The sequence below is a fragment of the Synchiropus splendidus genome, chromosome 5 (genome assembly GCF_027744825.2).
Source record: "Synchiropus splendidus isolate RoL2022-P1 chromosome 5, RoL_Sspl_1.0, whole genome shotgun sequence".
NCBI classification, from domain to species: domain Eukaryota; kingdom Metazoa; phylum Chordata; class Actinopteri; order Syngnathiformes; family Callionymidae; genus Synchiropus; species Synchiropus splendidus.
The window spans coordinates 23,631,789-23,651,937 of record NC_071338.1 but is presented as its reverse complement, the minus strand read 5'-3'; the positions used below and the strand labels follow the sequence as shown (position 1 = coordinate 23,651,937).

The following is a 20,149-nucleotide window of genomic DNA, read 5'->3' as shown; positions in this document are numbered from 1 at the left end:
TTTAGTGGAAACACCGCAGCATGTGAGCAAGTTTTTCTGTGTTCATATCTTATTTGTGGAATTTCAGTTTACACTTAAGTGCAGTTAAAGAGAAGCGACGCCATTTCAATACAAAAATGTTTATTTAATTTGAATGTGACCTGCTCCTATTCAAAACATCTTCACTCAAATTGACATAAAATGTTTTCTTAAAAACTCAGTGGACATCATACATCACATAAAATAAAACAATTTCAGTTTTATCCCTTTTTTTAACCCTCTGTAATTCCTCAAAACAATGTTTAATCATCAGACACAAGGGCCTCTGGATGAGGAACACACATCTAGTGTTTAAAATTGTGTGATTTTTCAAAGTGCTGATGCATTGACTGCTAAAATAAGTGAATCCTGAAGGAAAAACTACATAGAAAGTACAAAAACAGAAGCAAAATCAGAAAGCAGTGATCAGTTCCACCTTTTCTGTGTTTTGAAATCAACACACAAACACTGTGGAACCGTCTTGTCTTCACGGCCCATGTGAGCGTGAAATCGTAAATCAACTAGAAAATTATTACACAAGAACTAAACCCTTTTGTTGTCTGTTGTTTAGAGGGATGCGATAGCGGATTGAATAATAATTTATAAAAAAAACAAAAAATGACTACGGATGGTGCTTTTTAGAAGTTATGTATATAGTCTCAAATGTACAGACTGGGTTCCATGGGTCAGGTCGAGGCGGCAGCAGATGAAGCGAAGAGGCCCAGCCTTTCTGAGGGAATACCAGAGCACTTTAATCTTCATCCCAAGTTAGTAGACTACAACACCATGTTGGAGCAAAAAGTGCACTCCACCACAGTTCCAATGATCTTTTAATCAGATTTGCATCCAAATTTCTGATACTCTTTCTGTGACAAGAGGTGTGGTGGAGGACTGGAGATGGGACAGACTGAGAGACCAAAGAACATAATGGGACATTTGACGGCGTCTCCCGTGAGCAGTGATCAGTGCCTCCATTGGTGAGGCAGGTCGCTGTGGCCTTGAGGTAGTTGGTCGGTGCCTTCAAGCTAAAAACGGATCATGGGCTTGTACAACTCCTCCTGAGGAGGCTGAGAAGAATCGTGAAGGCAAGGGGTGTGTTGCTGCGGCAGTGCTGGTGAGAGTTCAGGGCCACCATTTGAATATTGGTGGGGCACATGTGCTAATTCATAACAGTGTACAGTGGGCACCAGTAAACTCGCCGTGAGACTTTTTCGGATGGGGAGCACCGCTTTGAGGACCTCCGCAATTCCACTGACACATGAAGAGGCGATGCCGCTCAGCTATAACTTGGCAGATGGCACTGAAAATGTCCAGACTTGAGCTGCTCATTTCTGAACCAAGAGCGCCATCCAGTGGCCTCTGAAAATGAGCACACTGGTTCATGATACCTCATCTACCCATCACTAGCTATGGCCTTTGGATTGGATTTATAAGTAAAAAACTGAAGAGAAAATGTCGCTGTTTTCTGACCTTCGATTGAGGACAAATATAATCAGATATTCCATGTGAATTTGCGATGGAAAATTAGTGCCAAATACAGAGCTTTTCCTAACCTTTCTATTCAGACACGTCTCCACAGTCACTGCCGGCGTCGTCCCTTACTGTCGAGCTAATATTAGCATTAAGCTTCTGTTACACAATATAACTGAATAGTCTTGAACTTGCTGCTTAGAGAAATAAATGTCAGGAAACTTTTATTTCCTGATAGATAATGTCAAACCGGAAAAACGCACATGATCATGACCACACAAATAGGCATGCCCTTTTAAAGTTGTCTCATTTCCTGATCAATTTTCAAGACAACTTCAGGGACTTCTGTCTCCAAGTAATATGCTCAATATAATTTCTTTGTAGAGGTACTAGTATTTGTATTAGTGTTGCAGCATAAAGCTCAAGCACTAAAGTGCACCAAACACTAGGACTCACGCGAGCATTATCTAGCTCTGCTTGTCAGCGAATATGCAAGACTATCAACGCGTGTAGTATCATACTATGCGCATGTTGTGGTAATAATAGTTGTATTCGAGACATTTGAGGAGAAAATTTAAACTATCTTAGTTCAAAGTAAAAAATATATGTGTTTATTGTCTGTCTATTGCCAGTGAAGAGTCTTTGAGTTAGTCATCTGTTTCATTAATAAATGCTCTCAGTTAGCATTGTCTTGCTACATGTAGCAACAACTAGAACAATGTGATTTTTCCAGAACATCATACTCACATGTCATTATAAACAGAAACAGAAAAGAAAGAAGAAAGATACAGTTTAGGGTCTCATCATATCTTTTTTGATCATATCATAATCTTTCAAGGAACTATCCCAAACAAACTCAGTTATTAAACTGCTGAGGCCAGAGACGTTTATTGTGACACGTCACAATAAACTACTTTTTAAAAAAATAATAACAATGAAAGCAAGTGTTAAAAAAGTAGTCACACAAGGTGTCACAGAATAATCATCCTCTGATCTAAGTTGTGCGCAGCTTCCCAGCTAAGAGAGCACAAGTCCCTCACGTCCAGACCAATCTGATGAGACTGGTTTTCTTAAATTTTCTACATCTTTGCAAAGCACGATTGGAAATATTGTCGTGTAGGATCAAATCCAAACTAAAATATTCACAAAAATTTGGCTTGGCTTTCTCATCCAGAGTTTAGCTCAGTCTTTTCATGGCCAGTGGATAGTACTTGAGGAAGATTCTCCGAGCGATCTCATATGTGTCCCCCTGCGGTTTGGTCGGATACTTTCGCCCGTTGTAAATGAATCCCTTTTCTACCTGTGAAACTACCTGGTTGAATGTATCCTGCTTAAATGGACGTCCACTGTCCAGACATTCCACCAGAGTCTGGACGAACAGGCCCCAGCGCTGGGCGTAGTAGTCCTCCATGAGACCGCCCCACTCTTTGCTTGCATAGTCCAAGATCTCTCCACTTGGACCCCATAGAGTGAGCTGGTTTCGGGCATTCATGTCGTACAGCTGGGCCTCCTTCTCATCAAGAGCGAATGACCGCGCCCTTTCCAGCCAAGTCCCAAGCAAAAAGTTGCGGTCGCTACTCAGCAAACGATTGAGTTCTGGCAGGAGATCGTAGACCAGTACCCCCCCAGCCGTGAGCAGCTCCGGTAGCTTCTGCTTCTGAAAGGCCTCTGCGATATCCTGGTAGTAGTATGTTGTAAGGACCTGTAAGACCTGGCGCGTTACATCAACAAGGTCGTATTTGAAAGTCTCCTTAGACATGAGCGACGGAGCGGCCTCGATCATCAGTTTCCATGCTTGGAATAGCTTCTCTGGGTCATACCAACGGTCAGTGTTCAAATGAAAAGAAGGCCGTCGCACTAGAGGGCTGTGGTTGTGGTTTCTGTAATGTGCCACGGTACAGTTGTACACGCTTGAAAACAAGAGTCTCCACGCCATGCCCAGGCTTTCCTGCGTGCTCCCGTAGCGCCTTAACGCGTACAGTGACACCCATTTCAGGAGGTTGACTGGTTCTTTTCGCCAGGCCAGCTCAGTCATCAACTCGTACATGACAGGATTTTGCTCAATGCCCTCGGGTGTCATGCCCACACCAACCAGAGTGGAATTAGGAAATTTCAAAGCATTGAAGGGTCCTGCATTCATGCTCTCCACCGTGCCAAAGAAACCACTGTTGCCTCCAAAGTTTTGTAACATGCACCAGATGAAAGGCTGCCCATAGAAAGACTCAGTGTAGGAGAAAATTGGCTCCGTCTCCGCAAACAAGTCCAGCACAATCATGCGCCCAAGTGGAACTCCATGTAGTAGGGCTTGAATCTGTGCCGGCTTCCAGAATGCCGCATCACTGAAGAAGAGCCAGCCCTGCATCAGCCAAATTGCCTGAGGATCAACTGGGGAGAGAAAATGATTTTTCATGAGGGACAAGTGGAGGACAGCCCTTAGAAAATAGCTGAAAGAAAGGCAGGGGTGGCATGTGTAAGGGAATGGATAATGGGTCATATGTGGGTCAGCAAACTGGGGCAATCACTTTGCTTTCGTCGGATGCTACTACCAAACTTCAAAACACTCACCCGCTGTCATGGAGGCGAAAACCGATCGACTGACTGCTGACAGGTAGCCAGGGTCAGAGGAAGGTGGCGTCATCTCATTGAAGGTGTCGGTGTTGTATATGTGGTCCGTGCCAAACTGTTTCACCACCTGGGACAGATAGAGGGAGCCGATCTGGAGGAAGAGTGGGTCACGGGGGTCCAGGACGTACGAGCACGAATAGCTGCAGTTGAAATGTGCCCATGGCCCCAACCTGGTAACGTTGGCTTCAGGGTATAACCTGTTAAAACAGAGAGGATTATTGGCTACAGACATTTTTAACATATATCATATTTTGGCATGCACCTGTCTAACACCGGGTTTGTCCAATAACAGCGGAAAAAAGTAAGTGTTTTATATATATGGATGGATGGATGGATGGATGGAGGGATGGATAGACAGACAGACAGACAGACAGATAGATAGTTGATCAACTATGGTTGTTGATCACAAATGAAATCTAAGACTAATGAATGAGTTGGGCCCCATTTGTTCTGGGAAAGGTGGGCCCCAAGACTTAAAAAGGTTAAGCCTAATCCCTGGTCTATATTCTTAGAAGCCTGTCAAGTTCACCCACATTTTGTTGTAAAATCAGTGATGTTGGCCAAAATATATGGCCTTGAATTGAAGACTGTGAAACAAAAACAAGCTGCTATCGCTTTTTAAATGTAAACTGCAAGGTCTCCGTTTTGATTTTGAACGACATTTCAATTTGAATATATGACTGAGGGGTGGGGCCTTAAAGTTGACAAACAGGCATTACACATCTAAAACAAGTCACCTGAGGATTCCTTTCGGAATGTTCCCGGAGAAAGCAGGCAGAACTGGAATCATACCCAAAGACCTCATCCGCTCCAGGATTTTAAACTGGAAAGACAGTGGAATGTTGCTAGTAGGTCAGTTGACAGCCTTATGGAAAAGTATTGAAGTCTCAGTACTTGGAGGTACAGCTGGTTGACATGCCAGGACTGGGGCAGCGGTCCACCAAACCTGAACATGTTTCCCATGCGGTTCCAAGCCAGGAACGCTGGGCCAGAAAAGAAGTCCTCTATTTCAGACTGGTTCAGCCCGAGAGCGCGATAGACCTAATAAAACATAGGGATGACATCAACAATGTGAGAAGGTAATGATTACAGAATATATGGAAGGAAATGATAACAGAATATATGGAAGGTAATGATTACAGAATATATGATTAAGATCTACCTCTTGCCAGAGTGCTTCTTGGCCTGTAAAAGCCAGCGGCAGGTTGATTCCGTTGAGCGCCATCCAGTCAATTTCTCTTTCCCATCTGGACCAGTCCCACCACACGGAGGAATAACTGAAGGTGCAGACGTTCTGGTAGTAGCGGAACCTGGAGGAGGACACAAACATAGTCTAGTTATGGGGCAAAGCAATGAATGAGCAAAATTACCACTGGTTGTCTTTGTCTACATCTTATACATTTCCAACATTCCTCCACCAACATGTTCTCAACTTTCCTCCCCGTATCTTGAAACCATCTGAGCCTGGCCTCCCGAACCTTTTAGTGTACTTGTTTTAAATTTAGTTCTTCCAAGTCACTCCCTATGAGCATCAGCTCTCATGACACTGACTCTTCTAACTGTGCTTCTTGTCTTTCAGAGCAACTGTCACTGAACCATGCATCATGGCAGGTCTCACTACTAGTGATGGGCTGATGAAGCTTCATGAAACATGTCCTCATTTTCAGAGCTCATTAGGTGGCACCCTTGGTTCATAAACAATGGTACATTAAAATAACAAAACCAAGGAATATAGAGGAGATAGCACCATCAAGAGGACTTTAAAATTAAACATGGCTTCCTGAAAATTCATCAGCCCATCAGTACTCACTGCTATACACACTATAATAATAATACTAACTACTACTACTACTACTAATAACAATAATAATAATATAACAATAATAATAATAAGTTGTTATTGTTATGATCATTAGTAGTATTGCAACAAAAAGAAAAGTACTTAGAGAGCAAACAAACATCTCCCAACGTTGAAGCAGCATTTTAAAAAAAATCCTGGATACAGACGGTGATCCAGATCACTCCCAAAATTTGTTCCCTTTTCCCATTTCACATATTTACATGACATTTCATCAAAATCTGTCCATCGTTTGAAGTTATTTTGACACAGACAGAAAGAGTCAAACCAACACTGTGGAGAAGATCTCTCTCCTTGGCAGATAATAATAATACAATAAAATGCAGACAACAATTTACTTCTTCAGCGCAAACCTGAAATGAAACCGATTAAAAGTGACTGACTGCCGAAACCCGGGATTGAACCAGGGACCTTTAGATCTTCAGTCTAACGCTCTCCCAACTGAGCTATTTCGGCACACCCACAAATCATAGATAACATTCTCAAGGTGTTAAATACATCTAATCTAACAGTTGATAGTGAAGAAAAAACAGTCAGAGACAGAAAAAGAAACACAAAAGAATGGAGAAAAAATAACACAGAAGAGTACCGGGAAGTGAGGGTTGTCTTCACATGTTCCACCCTGCATGCACTTCCTCCTCACCACCCTTGAGCCCTGCTTTCTGGATCTTCATCTCCTCCTTGTATTTTATCTTGCATCTACACAGCTTCATTCCTCCTCTCTCCCTCCAGTTTCTCCACCAACATCTTTACATCTTAACCTCTGACAAATTTCCTGCACTGTTCCTCAAAGTTGAGGCCACGAAAAGACAAAATACTTGTCCTTGTACTGACCTTGAAAACCCATGCTGTCTGCAGCCTGACAAGTTGTACAAAGACGTTATCCAACTACAACAATGTCTATCATCCATAACCCTGCAGTATTCACACGAACATAAGTGACAACATCATGAATTTAGCTTTTTAAATGGGTGAGAAACAAAAAAAGAGAAAGGCTTTTGAACTGTTAGTAAAATGAAACAGAACGTGTACTTTAGCTGAGCAGACCACCACAGTCCCAGTTTCTCATGTGGCCCCATGCAAGAACTAATAGACCACCTCCTGCTCCAGACAATTGATAACAGCAGACCCAATGAGCTATGAGCATTTCAACATGCCAGCAACTCAAACACATCACAGTGCGTTCTGGGTTCTTGTCAGTTCTAAAGGAAATTGTAGACGTTTCTGGGAAGCTCACATATTTCTGATGTTCTGGGGGCCACGCCGTCGCTTTACATGGGGAAAAGATACAGTGAGCCATGTTTGCTGTGGCTGCCTCTGTGTCGCGTACACTTGACATAACTGGGGTGAGCTGATGCGGGCCTAATGCACAGTAGATAATTGTCGAAAAAAAAAAAAAAGCTGCTTTTTAAAAGAAAGTGCCGCGCTGCGGCACAAGTGTCTATAGCGCACACAGGAAACAATGACAGATAATGTGCGACAAGGCTCTATTTGTCATGCGAGCGTGGGCTGTGTTGTGTTGTGGTGGAGGGGGACTGTACCCCAACTACTGTTGTCACAGAAGGACTGGTTCTAACATGGGAAAAAAAAAAAGATTTAATTGGTAGACTTGTGCAAAATCGGACTCTCATGTACCCCGGAGTGACTCTCCGAGCTGCAAAGGTTTGGGGGTCTGCCACTGGGACGGCATGGCACAGGTCCAAGAGTAGCAGTGTAGAACGGTTGTGGTGGGAAACGCTTATCAAAGAGCCGTTTTGCTGATGTCAGTGAATCTGAACATGAATTCCACAGCAACACAGAGTCCCACAAAGCCGCACACCATGACATATGCGTGTGTTCAGTTAGCAACAAATTAAATAATAAACCGTGTTCTTCAGTCTTGGGGCAGAAGATAAATGATGGACTTGAAATTAGAAAATTAAAGAGAGAGAGAGAGAGAGAAATGCATTATTTTATTTCTGTTGATGGAAAATAATGAATGGTAATTCACAATACTGATGAGTTTACAAAGTGAATCCTCAGAAGCAGAAATTAAAAACGGTCATGGAGACATTTTGGGTTCGCCCCAAATGACCACGGGATGACCGACCTGTGCTGGGTGTTGATGCGCAGGACCCCGGACAGTCTGGGCAGGGGACGCGGCAGGGCCAGCTGGTCTCCGGACCAGGACACGTGACAGTTGCAGAAATACTTGATGTAGTTGTAAATCCCAGACGCCACCGAGACTCCCGTGCTGCCGGTGGCCAAGATCTTGTTGTTTCTGGTGGACCTAAGTTCACATAAATCCAGGCTGTCGTTGGAGAGACTCCTGTTGACCACCACGATGAAGTCAGACGATCTGGTGCCGAGGAGCCGCCGGAGCAGCTCCGCCACCGCTCGACTCTGAGTCTGGTCACTGGCTTGGGGTCCGAGGTGGTCCAGAGTGGGGAACCTGGACTCCACGCAGAGACAGCAGACCAGCAGCAGCAGGGGAACGCAGAGGCTCGTTGGCGACATGTTCCTTCCACTCCAGCGAAGCCCACTCACATTTAAAACCCACTATTCGGCTCCATTCGTAGATAACCAGGAAGAGCCAAGTTGCTGAAACCCTCTCAGCGAATCAGAAGCAAGTAGTTCAAGCCTCAGCCAATCAGATGGCCGGATCCGTCCAACAACTGTTTATAAGTTTGAAACCGCGTGACCACTTGGTCACGTGACGGCATCTATGAGCGTGGCCTGCTTTCAGGTACGACTCTCGCATAAATGTCACTCCTGTCAATGATTGAAAGAGGCTGGCGACTTGTTTATTGACGTGTCATGTGTGGTCGATATTGTTGTTCAGCTACTAAACGGAAGGAAGTATGCAAAGTTATAGTTTTCCCCCCTAAAAATCCTTTAAAGTCAAGGCATAATTCAACACACGGTAACGGTTGTCGTACAGGTATTTACTCAGAAATTAATAGTTTAGAGATACAGAGTATTCTTTATTTTGTTTAAGGTTTTGATTTGAACTAGTAAAAACTTTTTCGTTTTGTATAGTGTTTGACTATTTATAAATAAAATAATTATTGACAAAAAACAATGGTCTAACTCTTTGAGGTTTTGTATAAAACAAAACTTTAAAATTATAATTCAATTAATAAATTAATCACCTCTAATTGCCTCGGACTGTTTTCATTTCGTACACAAATATTTGGGCAATTAAAATAGAAAACAGTTTCTCCTCCAAATCAGTAACAAATCAGATATAAATTATTAAATGGTTCAATGGTTCAATGTCAAAACTTCAAATAACTTCCACATAGAAGTTTGAGCAAACTAAAGCGCCTGACTATCGAAACACACGACTCCATCTGGAATACATGATGATATGGGTTTCACAATGTTAAACATAAACTACAGTGCCAATAATACTTTAAAGCTGACTCATCATTGCTGACTGTTTTTCCATCTTGTGATTTCTCGTGATAATTTCATAGAGGACAAACTCCAGTGGGTCATGAGAAGAGCATAACCAACAACGCTTCTTTGGAATTGTGAAAATGTAACATAAATATACGAAAAATGCTGTTCAAAATGGAATGCAGTTTACAATGTTTTATTGCCATATATTTGTTTAAACATATTTTGTGATTATGCAGAGTCATTTAATCTCAGTTGAGTTTATTGAGCGAGAAGCAGCAGCACTTTGAATAAAGAAGCATCTAATTATCGTCCATCTCGTCCCTGAATCCTCCGGACATTACACTGGTGTCAGAAGTGGGATGTACGAGAAAGAGAGCTGTGCGCTGAGGAAAACACCAGCCATTTGGACAGTAAGTCAGGACCTGTCTGCAGAAGCATGCTGGCAGTTGACGCTGCTGAGTGGACGGCGCAGCACGAGCAAGACCTAGACCTCTAGTCCGTGTTATACTGGATAAAGAGGGCCACGAAACCAGCCAGGGATGAAGTGACCAGGTGCTCAGTAACAACAAAAGGACTGTGGACCATGTTTGAGGCACTCAGGGTGAAAGATGGAGTGCTACAGAGGGCCTGGAAAGAACCTGCTACAGGGGAGGAGCGGTGGCAGGTAGTCGTTCCTGTGTCACCGAGGGAAGCCGTGCTAAAAACAGCTCATGGAACTGCTGGTGCTGGTCATTTTGGTGTGGCTAAAACACTCCTCAGGCTCCGTCAGGGATTTCACTGGGGCCGGATCAGACGGGACACAGAGGACTTTTGTCCCCGATGTGACCTCTGCGCAGCCTCCAAGGGCCCTCCTGATCAGTCCAAAGCACTGCTGCAGCAACAACCAGCCGGTGCCCCATGGAGCGAGTAGCTGTGGACATCCTGGGCCCGTTCCCCACCACTGAAAATGGCAATCGCTTCGTCTTAGTAGCCATGGATTATTTCACCAAGCGGCCCGAAGCATATGCAATACCTGACCAGGAGGCGGAGACTGTGGCTGATGTTCTGCTGGAGGGCATGTTTAGCAGATTTGGAGCACCACAAGTGCTCCACAGTGACCAGAGGAGAAACTTTGAATCGCGGGTCTTCGCTGCCTTGTGCGACCGGATGGGTGTGCACAAGACCCGGACAACAGCCCTCCATCCCCAAAGCGATGGCCTCGTGGAAAGGTTCAATAGGACCCTGGCAAAGCAGTTAGCCATCTTGACCTCAGAGCAACAGCGTGACTGGGACAAACACCTGCCTCCAGATCTGGCGTACAGATCTGCAGTCCAGGAGTCCACGTCCTGCACCCCAGCCCTTCTCATGCTTGGTAGGGAACTCCGTACGCCAGCTGAAATTGTTTTTGGTAAACCTCCGGACACGCCCACTGTTCCTCCTCGTCGGGAGTATGCAAGAAGACTACAGGATCGCCTGGAGTCTGCTCACGCCTTTGCTAGAGACCAACTAGATAAGGCGGGTATCCGGCAGAAGCGGAACTATGACCTAAGGTCGAAAGGAAGACATTTCCTCGCTGGGGATCTGGTCTGGGTTGACCGACCTCGCAGGAAGAGAGGGCGATGTCCAAAATTGGACTGTCATTGGGTGGGTCCCTGCAAGGTGAGGGAGCGTCTGGGAAGGTGGTTTACCGGGTCCAGATGCACGACAGGAGGAAGAGTGTCGTACTCCACAGAGACAGACTGGCCCCATATAGAGGTAACTCTTTATTTCCTCCTAACACTAACTCTCCAGTCTCTACCCAGAGGAGTGAGGAAGTGGAGCCAGCTGCAGTGGTTGACCCCCTGGAGGGGCAGCCTACGCGACGGCCCGGGCTGGCCACTCCGCGACCGCAGAGACAGAGACGGCGGCCGGCACAGTTCAGTGATTTTGTGGTCCATCGGGGCGAGGGACTTTGTTTGGGGGGAGCTGTGTAATGGTTAGGATGTGTGTGTGTTGGGGATCTTGCGAGAGTGGTGAGGTGCTGGGCTTTTGTTTGAGTTCCGGGTGAAAGGTTATGCGTGCAACTTGAGTTTTGGAGCGAGAAGCAGCAGCACGTTGAATAAAGAAGCATCTACTTCTCATCCGTCTCGTCCCTGAATCCTCCGAACATTTATCATATTAATTATTTGTTAGTTATTATATTAATTTAAAAATACAAGAATACATTTGACTGTAAATACTTCAGATTTAACTTAATTATTCTATTATTCATTAACAGCTAAGAGGCTCAAATGGAAATTATACTCACGCACACGCGCATGCACACAGACACATTTAAACGGTCACACTTCAGGTTCGGGAACACATATTCACAATTAAGTACAACTTCATGGTGTTGTTACAGTTAAGTACTGTTGTTAACCAGTTATAGATAACGATTATTTTCCTATAATAAAATGTGATAACAAATGCGCCAACTTTAAAATGAGCAGAAAGGAAATGAACTGAACCAATGTAACCTCCAGGTGGCAGCAGAGCAACTGGCCCGCCGTAAGTGTAACCGAAGAAGAGTTTCCCATAATCCACCTGGGCAGCTTGAAGGCGCCTTTTGGTGCTGCATGTCAACAAGCGCACGTACCTGCATGTATTTCAAAACCAAAACATCCCTCTTTCGTTTGCATCTATTTTGTTCCAAGATTCCTAAACGCGTTTAAAAGACGACATGGCTCCGTTAGGCTTCATGGCTGCGAGTGTGGGTCTGTGGGCGAAGTCCTTCAGCGTCTTCTCGTGCACAAGCTCCCTGACGAGGTATGTATGTGTCCCCGGCCCGAGCCCCCTGTAGTCGCTGTGGCCTGTTGACACTCGTTAACACACAGCAATCGCTAAGCACGGAGGCTTCATTGGTGAATGTCTACGGCTGGTTTTAACGTGAGTGTATTTCTAGTTCAATGCAATAGACTATGAAGGGACGAGTAAGTTTCTCCTTGTCTGATAAACATCAACAACTAATTTTCCTTATGAAATATACATTTTCACTTGGCGGGTTATGACCTTTGCACCAACAGTTACGTGTATTTACAGCTAATAGACTCTGTGTTTTTTTTACTTTCTGTGGACATTTTCATGAACAGTATTTATATACCTAATTGACATGTAGAACAATCTAAGCACCACACACAATGATGTCTGAACTAGTAAGAATTATAGCTTTAAAAAACCCTCCCTTAATGGTATGATTTGAACTAACTTTTAAAAGTAATTGCAGAGTCATAACTGCAGCAACATTATTCCCTCCCTTTGATCTAATCTCAGTTGAGTTTGTTGTCAGTATATATGGTCACAGAGCGGTTGAAAAGGTAAAATTTGTCTGTTTCCTCAGTAAATTAAAACCAGAACGTCTTCATTTAGACGGTGACTAAGTTTGTTTTGCCTCGTTGCTGAAAACAAGCGCATTTACTTGTGATTAAATTTGTGCGAGATGAGGTAACATTGCTCATCTTCCCTCTGTTGAACTCACTGTTCATCTGAGAAATGACCCGGTTACTGGATGCTAATGATGAGAGAAATTAGCAGGCGCTGGATGAGGTCACAATGGAAGTGGATCAGGTGCTCACTATTCACTATTTATTTTAGACGCACACCGTCACTGTCAATCAGGATCAGTGAACTGACAAGATGGTCATTGAAGGATGGTCAATTTCTTCCATTTCACTTGAGCAGACCTCACAAGAGCTTTGATAAAACCGATTGTAGGGTGGGGCTTTCATGTTAAACTGCTTACTAATATCTCCAGATATACTTTTAAATCTTTGGAATGACACTTGAATGATAAAACAGTTTCTGAGTGAGTAATACTTTTTCCCCAAATTCTGCTTGTGTGTGTTCAGAGTTCTCTCAGCAACGTATAACACCACTGTCAGATGCCTGGCAACACAGACTGACGGCCCCCCAAAGAGGCCTCTGAATGGATACATGAGGTATTTCCTGCAGCAGCATCCCATCGTGACCAAACAGAACCCAGGTGATAAAATAAAAAAAAACATGCAGCAGAGTTCTTGTGTCTTACTCAATTTAATTTATTGTGTTGTCTGCCTACAGATATCAGAGCGGTGGACATCACCCGGAAGATCGCTAATCAGTGGAGGGCGCTGAGTCCAGATCATAAGCGGGTATTTGGTTTCAGCAGTGAGATCTTTAGGCCGCTCTGTCCCAATAGCTGACCTGTGATTCTGTTCCTCCCGTGAAGCCTCTGGTGGAAGCCTATAAAAGAGAGAAGGAGCAGTTCAATCTGGATCTTCAGAGATATAAAGCCCAGTTGACTCCAGGTCAGATCCAGCTGGAAGCCCAGGAGAAGAAGGAGAGGAGGGCGAAAAGGAAGGCCATTCGGAAGAAGAGGGTGAGAGGATCCTGAAAAATCCATGTGTTTTTTAAAGAAACATGACAGTCAAATATGCAACATGAAAGACATCTGACTTTTGAATTCTTCATGATTGTTGGGGAAGAAGAAATTGTTTTCTGGAGTGGAAGAAGTTATGAGTCTAGAATTGCTTTCTAAAATGTACGGCAGAAAGCTGTGGTCTCTCACAAGCATGTTGTAAAACATCAACTGTATGGCTATGCTTCGTAGCCATCTCCATGCTAAAGCCTGTGGGTGACCAAGACGTTACCTTGGTAAAGTTACTCACTGCATGAAATCGTGGTCACTGAGCCAATTTATCTTTAGTGATGTCCCGATACCAGTATTGGGACATCACTCAGCTTATTCTGCTGCACTTGTACTTGTACCTACTACAGTGTCTCCACGCTATATTCTGCAGGCTTTTACGGGGCTGTGGCCGACTCTCATGACACATTTACCGTTTGTCGTATGATGCACATCAAGGTGGAGGACCTTGCTCCACTTGTGATCAAAGATGGTTCTATTTTTTTATGCAGCACTGCACGGTGCCGAGTGTCCGTCCGTCAGGCAGGAAATTAGCCAATGAATTTTAATTGTATTTTACTATAAAATAGATCCACCTCTGCAGCTGCCCTGATGAGATTACAAGCTTTGATCAGCTGACTTCTGACCCGCTCCAGCTCTGCTGTGAGAGAAACAACTCAGATATGTGAACGTGCTTAATTCAAGAAAACGCTCAGCCGATGACATTAGTAGTTACAAAGACTCTGATTTTACCTGATGATCTGCACTAACCCAGGGTTACATTATGGTGTTTCAACTCTCATGTGTGGTCCTGGAAGGTAACCCCCACAAAAATGAGGTTGCGCTGTGTGCATCGCTGAATACATAAACCAGTATACAGTGCCAGGATCTTAGATGCTGTATAATAGATTGCCCAAGCTAAACTTGAAATGTTCAAAGTGAAACCTGTGGTATTGGTGTCATGTTTGTTCAGGGATGTACAGTAAAAAAAACTAATGTAAAATGGTTGTTGTAGTATTATTAATTACTCGTATCGGCAAGAACTCAACTGTTAGTACTGGTGCTCGGTCAGCAAAAAAGTGGTGTCGGGACAACCCTAGTTATGTTGAGGTGTGTGGTGTAGCTTCCAGGAGCAGTGTTATAATTTCAGTGCTCAGGTTGGTGGAGCTTTTTAAAATTGTGGTTTTGTTAGAGTAGTTTTACACTGACGAGAGTGCCATCTAGTGGACTGAGGAATATGAGGACACATGCATCATTGTATGAGGCAAAACTTGAAATCATGAAGATCTAAATGTGAAGATAGGATAAATACCAAGAGCTGCAGCGAACATGTTGCTGGCCTGAGTTTCAGCAAATGATCAGGAAATAGTGACTTCTAATCTGTCATGGTTTGTGATGCACATGCATTCGAGTGGAAGCAGATAAACACTTCAGCGCAGTAATTGTGACATTCAAGTGACCTCAGTGCAAAGTATATGTGAAGTTGTTTTGTCTTATGTAGGAGTTAACCAACCTGGGCAAACCTAAACGACCTCGCAGCGCCTTCAACATCTTCATGTCGGAGCACTTTGTGGAGGCCAGAGGAGCCACCACACAGGTCAGCTGGGAGGACGGAATTTGAGAGAAGTTGTGTTGTTGAGTGCTGGAGCTCATTTTGTTTATTTCATATAGGCAAAGATGAAGTCTCTGCTGGACGACTGGAGGAGTCTTTTCAGCAATCAAAAGCAGGTAAGATACTGCTTCATTTCCTTCCTTGGAGAAACTGAAACTGAACGTGTGTCTTTCTAAACCACACACCAGGTCTACACACAGCTGGCTGAGGACGACAAGATCCGGTACAAGAACGAGATGAAGTCATGGGAGGACCACATGGCGGATATCGGACGGGCGGACCTGATCAGACACCAGACGTTGGCCACCAAGAAGAAAAAGACTCCGGCCGAAAGTGCCAAGCCAAAGAAGACGAAGGCCGCCAAAGGGGCCAAAGCCAGTAGGAAGACCACAAAAAAGACTGTCAGAACTGGCAAGAAAAGCTCTGACTTATTCATCCGCTAGAACAGGAAGTGGAAACTACCTGAGAAGCATTAGTTTGGACACACTTGAACGTAAAACTTGCTCATACTCTAGAAAAGAGTCGGGTGCATAGTAAAGGTCTCTTTCATGTCCCAAACCTCAAAAAGTTGAAATGAAAGAAAAGAAACAAAGCAGCACTTGTGCTCATTGGACCTGGCAATGTTATTGAATAAATTAGAATTATGATTGGAAAGAAAATAAGGGAGGTGCATATGGTGGAAACCAGAGCGAGTTAAGTATGGTCAGAAAATTTCCCCAGGACATTCAGTGGTTTTCATTTTTCATGATTGTATCATGAATTGTTTCCCTCCTCTCTCCATGATAGTCTGATGTTCCCTTGTTGTCTGGAGTTTTTCTTTCCGTTAACTGCTGTACATACTTCATCCACTGTCCGAAAACATGAAGGCAAAGATGACTGCGAACCCTGAAATCATCATGTGAGTCTCAAAAGCTATGTTCACACCTGAGTTTTTTTTGTATCGTTTATATCTACTCATTAAACGTCCTCATGTGTTTGTATCAAGAGATGTAGACTCATGAATACTTGATAAAGCTTGAAAACTATATAAAGCTTGAAGCTGTTTTTGATCGTGATGGGTAGATGAGGTATCATGAAACAGTATTGCTGAGTTGATGCAACAGTGTCCTCATTTTCTGAGGCCACTAGATGGTGCTCTTGGTTTAGAAATAATGTGAGGTTTAACTGAATTAGTTGTTCAAGTCCAAACATGTTACAGTGGACAGTGCCATCTGGTGAAAACCTTTGAAAATTGTTTTATGAAACCTCATCAACCCATCATTAATATTTGAAGTTTTTTAACTGAGGATCAAGGAAACTTAAATATTTTAGGATTTTCTTTTTTCATAAAAAAAGACAAATATTGGTAATAAACATTTATTAAGTTGGTAATAGCAAATATCACAAAAAGAGACTATTTGTATAAAAAAAGTGAAATAAGAGCAACAAACAAGTTTGACAACAAGGTGTGTAGAAATGCAAGTGACAACTGTGATAATTTCATGAATATTGGAACTAAGAGTCAATGAAAATTAACTGTGACTATTTAATATAACACTGGACGAGTTTCAGCCAAATTTTTACAGATATTAAAATGGTGCAACGCAATGATGGAGGCGTGGATTTTGGTTGACCTCTACCAAACCAGCTCTCGCAGATGCCGTGCAAGTAGCCATCCAGGACTGGACCAGAACTCCTGGTGTGTGTGTGTGTTATCAGGACATCTGCTGCTGAGTCACTGTCTGAGCCAACAAAGCTTGGAAGTCAGGAGACAGCACCAGTTTATGTTGCACGTTTCCCAAAACCATCAAGTCCCCAGTCTTTCCTTCGGAGAGTTGGACCGACACCAGTTGCTACGGAGACAGAACCCAAATAGTGAACGACAATGATGCCTAATAACCACACACACACCACTGAATACCTGCAGGAAGGAGAAGGCGGCTCCCTCTGTGACATCCAGGATGATGTCGCCCAGTTTCAGTTCCACCTTTCCGGACCTCCTGATCTGGAGTTTACCCAGAAGTCCCTCCGTGAACTCTGACATCGCCAGACTTCGCTCTTTCAGGCTGGACAGCTGGACACACCCAGTGAGATGCAGTACATTCAAGAAGAGTGTGAACACAAGCGTTGGGTAGATGAGGTATCATGAAACAGTAGTGCAGGGTTAATGAGAGGGTGCCCTAATTTTCAGAGGCCACTAGATGGAGCTCTTGGTTTAGAAATGATGTGAGGTTTAATTGAATTAGTTGGCAAGTCCAAACATTTTACAGCAGACAGTGCCATCTGGTGGTCTCTAAAGAGCAAGACTCTGTGTCATGAAACCTCATTTACCCATAGTGAACAAGAGCTCAGTTGAGACAAAAAAGTCTCACACGTCCTACATGCAAGTGGAAACACTTTTGTGCTTGAAAAGAACCTCGTTCTCTATTTTGCATTTTTCACTCTCCACTGCTGCTATCCTGCCTCTGTCTTGACTCACTAGTGTTGGCGTCGGCTCGGCTCTCTTGTGAGCTGCCTTGATCTCCTTTTTGACGCGCTTCTCCTCCTTCGCCTGAGAGGCCGACACCCGGTCCACAGGCAGGCAGTCGGGCAGCTGCATAAAGAAGAGCTCCTCTCGGCCAGACATCTTCAGATCCTGCAGCAGGTGGACCAAAGAATCAGCCCGACCGGGACCCTCGCTGGACTGGGACACCGGCCCATCTGGACCTGCGTGGTAAGACAACACCCCATGTAACCTGCACATGCATGTGGTGCATTTATTTAGATTTATAAGGAGCATTTATTTAGTTATTCTTTTTCATCAATTATCACAGGAACCTTACTTGAGCTGGGCGGAGCCTCGACGATTGCGGACCTGCTCAAAGGAAGCTGGATGGGCTTCAGCTCGGCATCATTTCTCAGACCAGGGTCGTCTATAAACTGTACACCAACAAGACAACAATGTCCACCACAGATGAATATGACGACTGGATGCAGCAGACTTTCATTCTGACTCAACTGAGTTGCTGTTATGAAGGTGGATGCAGTGTCATGTATGTGGCATCATGCCTTCGTTCAGTCACCACCCACTTGGTTGTCAGACACATGCTTTTGGTCATGATATTCCTGGACGGATGAAGAGACTCCTCAGCTGACTGAGGCGACTTTTCAGAGGCCACTAGGTGACACTCTTGATTTAGAAATGATGGTAAGTTCCATTGAAAATAGTTGTTTAAGTCCAAACATTTTACAGCAGACAGTGACATCTGGTTACCCATCAGTAAATACACACGTCAAATTCTCAATAAGGGATTAAAGAACAACTTCATTGGAAGCTACTTCCGGCATCATCATGCTTTGCCACTCACGTCGTCTCTCTGTAGTTTCCTCAGGATGTCGTCCTCCCTCTCCTCCGACTCTTCTCTCTCCTTCTTGACAGTTTTACAGAGAGGAGAGGTGGAGGAGTACCTCTGGTCTGCATCCACACTCCAGCCTGCAGAAACCCTCGTGAGCAAACCAGCGCACAGTCACTCGCCTGAAACAAGAGCGAGACAGATACCTGATTTGCGGACAATGCTGGCGGGACCCTGCTCGAATATGGAGTGAGACTGGATGGTCTGAGGCTTCTCTTTCCTCCTTCCTCGGCTCTCTCTCCTCCTCTCATCCCTCTCTCTTCTCTCTTTCTTCGGGGCCACTCGAATAACTTCCTTAAACCTGTGGGAGGGCATTTAGAGAGCTGGTCATAGGACCTAAGGTCATAGGTCAATGGAACAAGTCAGGGAAAGCACAGAAGGTGAACAATTAAGATCCACAGCACTCACTCTTCCTTGCTTTTTCGAACAGCATGGACGTTTGGTTCGATGGTTTTCTTTTGGGGGGAAAACAAATAAGGAATCATAACACAGTTGCTGATTTAAAGACAGAAATAAACACTTTACTCTGTTGATGTTTCAAGCAAGTCCCGACATGAAATTCCTCTCGTACTTAATGCTATCTCCTGATTTTTACAGTTTATTCAAATTATTTCCGTTATTTTTATTTCACTTGTAAAAGTGCTGAGCTTACCTTGGGTTTTTTGAACACTCCGCCTAACGTCAGGTCCCGGGTCCGTAGTGACGACAGCCTACCGAGAGGGGGGGTGGTTGGCGTTATTCCGGCCCGGTTCGGGAGCAGTCTGCTGTGCGGGAAGCTCGTGCTCGGTGATCCTGGCACAGGTCCAGCTGATAAGCCAGAGCCTCTCGCCCCACTGGTGCCCGGAACCATCCCCGTGTCTTCCTTTTGTGACATTTGCCGCCGTACGTGCTTTTACTTTGGAAGGAAGAAAATCACACCACATCCGGTCTTTCTTCTTCCTAGTGCTCCTCTTCCGCGTCTTCCAAAAGAGTAAACAACCGTTTATATAGTCTTGTGACGGCGGCTCGGAGAGTCATACACGAATTAAACTCGCACAGAAACCATGAGTCCTGGCCAAGCGAAGCTAATCGCACCGAAGACGTTCGTCTGCCTCCATCTTGGTCGCAGTCGGTGAAGCATAAACACCACAGCCCAAGTTGAAACCTGCTCGGTTACTCAAGACGATGACCTTGTTTTCATATCCTCTTAAAGTCTCATCCTCGCGAAGGTTCCCTCCCAACTACGTCAGCGTGGTTCCAGTGAAAACACAAGAACAGCTAAGTGAATAACGATCCTCCATTCATAGCTGCTCAAGCGGCAGCTTCTCTGAGAGCTGTAGTGTGGGAAAGCGACCACTGGAGGGCGCTGGTTGGTTTCAAGGGTGCCAAGATCTCGTATGTCTGAACCGGTTTAAATTCTCCCTTAGGAGATACGGCATGTAATATGTCGC

General features: G+C 44.4%; 3 protein-coding genes and 1 non-coding gene across 4 annotated transcripts; 1 reads left to right on the top strand and 3 right to left on the bottom strand.

Moving 5' to 3' along the window:
• Window positions 1–141: 141 nt before the first annotated feature.
• naglu (N-acetylglucosaminidase, alpha) lies at window positions 142–8,528 on the bottom strand. The gene is made up of 6 exons (XM_053865442.1): window positions 8,061–8,528; window positions 5,276–5,423; window positions 5,008–5,154; window positions 4,851–4,936; window positions 4,054–4,310; window positions 142–3,873 (listed from the first exon to the last, which is right to left on the bottom strand). The coding sequence occupies exons 1-6, from the start codon at window positions 8,465–8,467 to the stop codon at window positions 2,666–2,668; spliced, it is 2,253 nt and encodes a 750-aa protein (XP_053721417.1). The 5' UTR covers window positions 8,468–8,528; the 3' UTR covers window positions 142–2,665.
• Window positions 6,355–6,427, bottom strand: trnaf-gaa (transfer RNA phenylalanine (anticodon GAA)). Its single transcript has one exon. It is a non-coding gene; the product is annotated as a tRNA-Phe (tRNA).
• A 3,380-nt stretch (window positions 8,529–11,908) lies between the features above and the next one.
• On the top strand, window positions 11,909–17,497 carry tfam (transcription factor A, mitochondrial). The gene is made up of 7 exons (XM_053866507.1): window positions 11,909–12,121; window positions 13,201–13,334; window positions 13,412–13,482; window positions 13,560–13,709; window positions 15,238–15,333; window positions 15,408–15,464; window positions 15,537–17,497. The coding sequence occupies exons 1-7, from the start codon at window positions 12,036–12,038 to the stop codon at window positions 15,789–15,791; spliced, it is 849 nt and encodes a 282-aa protein (XP_053722482.1). The 5' UTR covers window positions 11,909–12,035; the 3' UTR covers window positions 15,792–17,497.
• On the bottom strand, window positions 16,681–20,038 carry zgc:171971 (uncharacterized protein LOC569690 homolog). Its single transcript, XM_053866506.1, has 8 exons — window positions 19,372–20,038; window positions 19,128–19,174; window positions 18,866–19,020; window positions 18,675–18,799; window positions 18,150–18,246; window positions 17,807–18,033; window positions 17,249–17,401; window positions 16,681–17,180 (listed from the first exon to the last, which is right to left on the bottom strand). The coding sequence occupies exons 1-8, from the start codon at window positions 19,591–19,593 to the stop codon at window positions 17,043–17,045; spliced, it is 1,164 nt and encodes a 387-aa protein (XP_053722481.1). The 5' UTR covers window positions 19,594–20,038; the 3' UTR covers window positions 16,681–17,042.
• Between the last annotated feature and the right edge of the window lie 111 nt (window positions 20,039–20,149).

Bases quoted from the DNA above. Each gene is read 5' to 3' on its own strand.
- naglu (XM_053865442.1), bottom strand. From the start codon at position 8,467: ATGTCGCCAACGAGCCTCTGCGTTCCCCTGCTGCTGCTGGTCTGCTGT. The intron at 4,937-5,007 runs GTACTGAGACTT...CTGTCTTTCCAG, and splicing joins TCAACCAGCTGTACCTCCAA to TTTAAAATCCTGGAGCGGAT. The intron at 4,311-4,850 runs GTGACTTGTTTT...CTGTTTTAACAG, and splicing joins ATTCCGAAAGGAATCCTCAG to GTTATACCCTGAAGCCAACG.
- tfam (XM_053866507.1), top strand. From the start codon at position 12,036: ATGGCTCCGTTAGGCTTCATGGCTGCGAGTGTGGGTCTGTGGGCGAAG. The intron at 12,122-13,200 runs GTATGTATGTGT...GTGTGTGTTCAG, and splicing joins TGCACAAGCTCCCTGACGAG to AGTTCTCTCAGCAACGTATA. The intron at 13,335-13,411 runs GTGATAAAATAA...GTCTGCCTACAG, and splicing joins CGTGACCAAACAGAACCCAG to ATATCAGAGCGGTGGACATC.
- zgc:171971 (XM_053866506.1), bottom strand. From the start codon at position 19,593: ATGTCACAAAAGGAAGACACGGGGATGGTTCCGGGCACCAGTGGGGCG. The intron at 19,175-19,371 runs GTAAGCTCAGCA...TCCCCCCAAAAG, and splicing joins GAGTGTTCAAAAAACCCAAG to AAAACCATCGAACCAAACGT. The intron at 17,181-17,248 runs GTATTCAGTGGT...CTGTCTCCGTAG, and splicing joins CCGCCTTCTCCTTCCTGCAG to CAACTGGTGTCGGTCCAACT.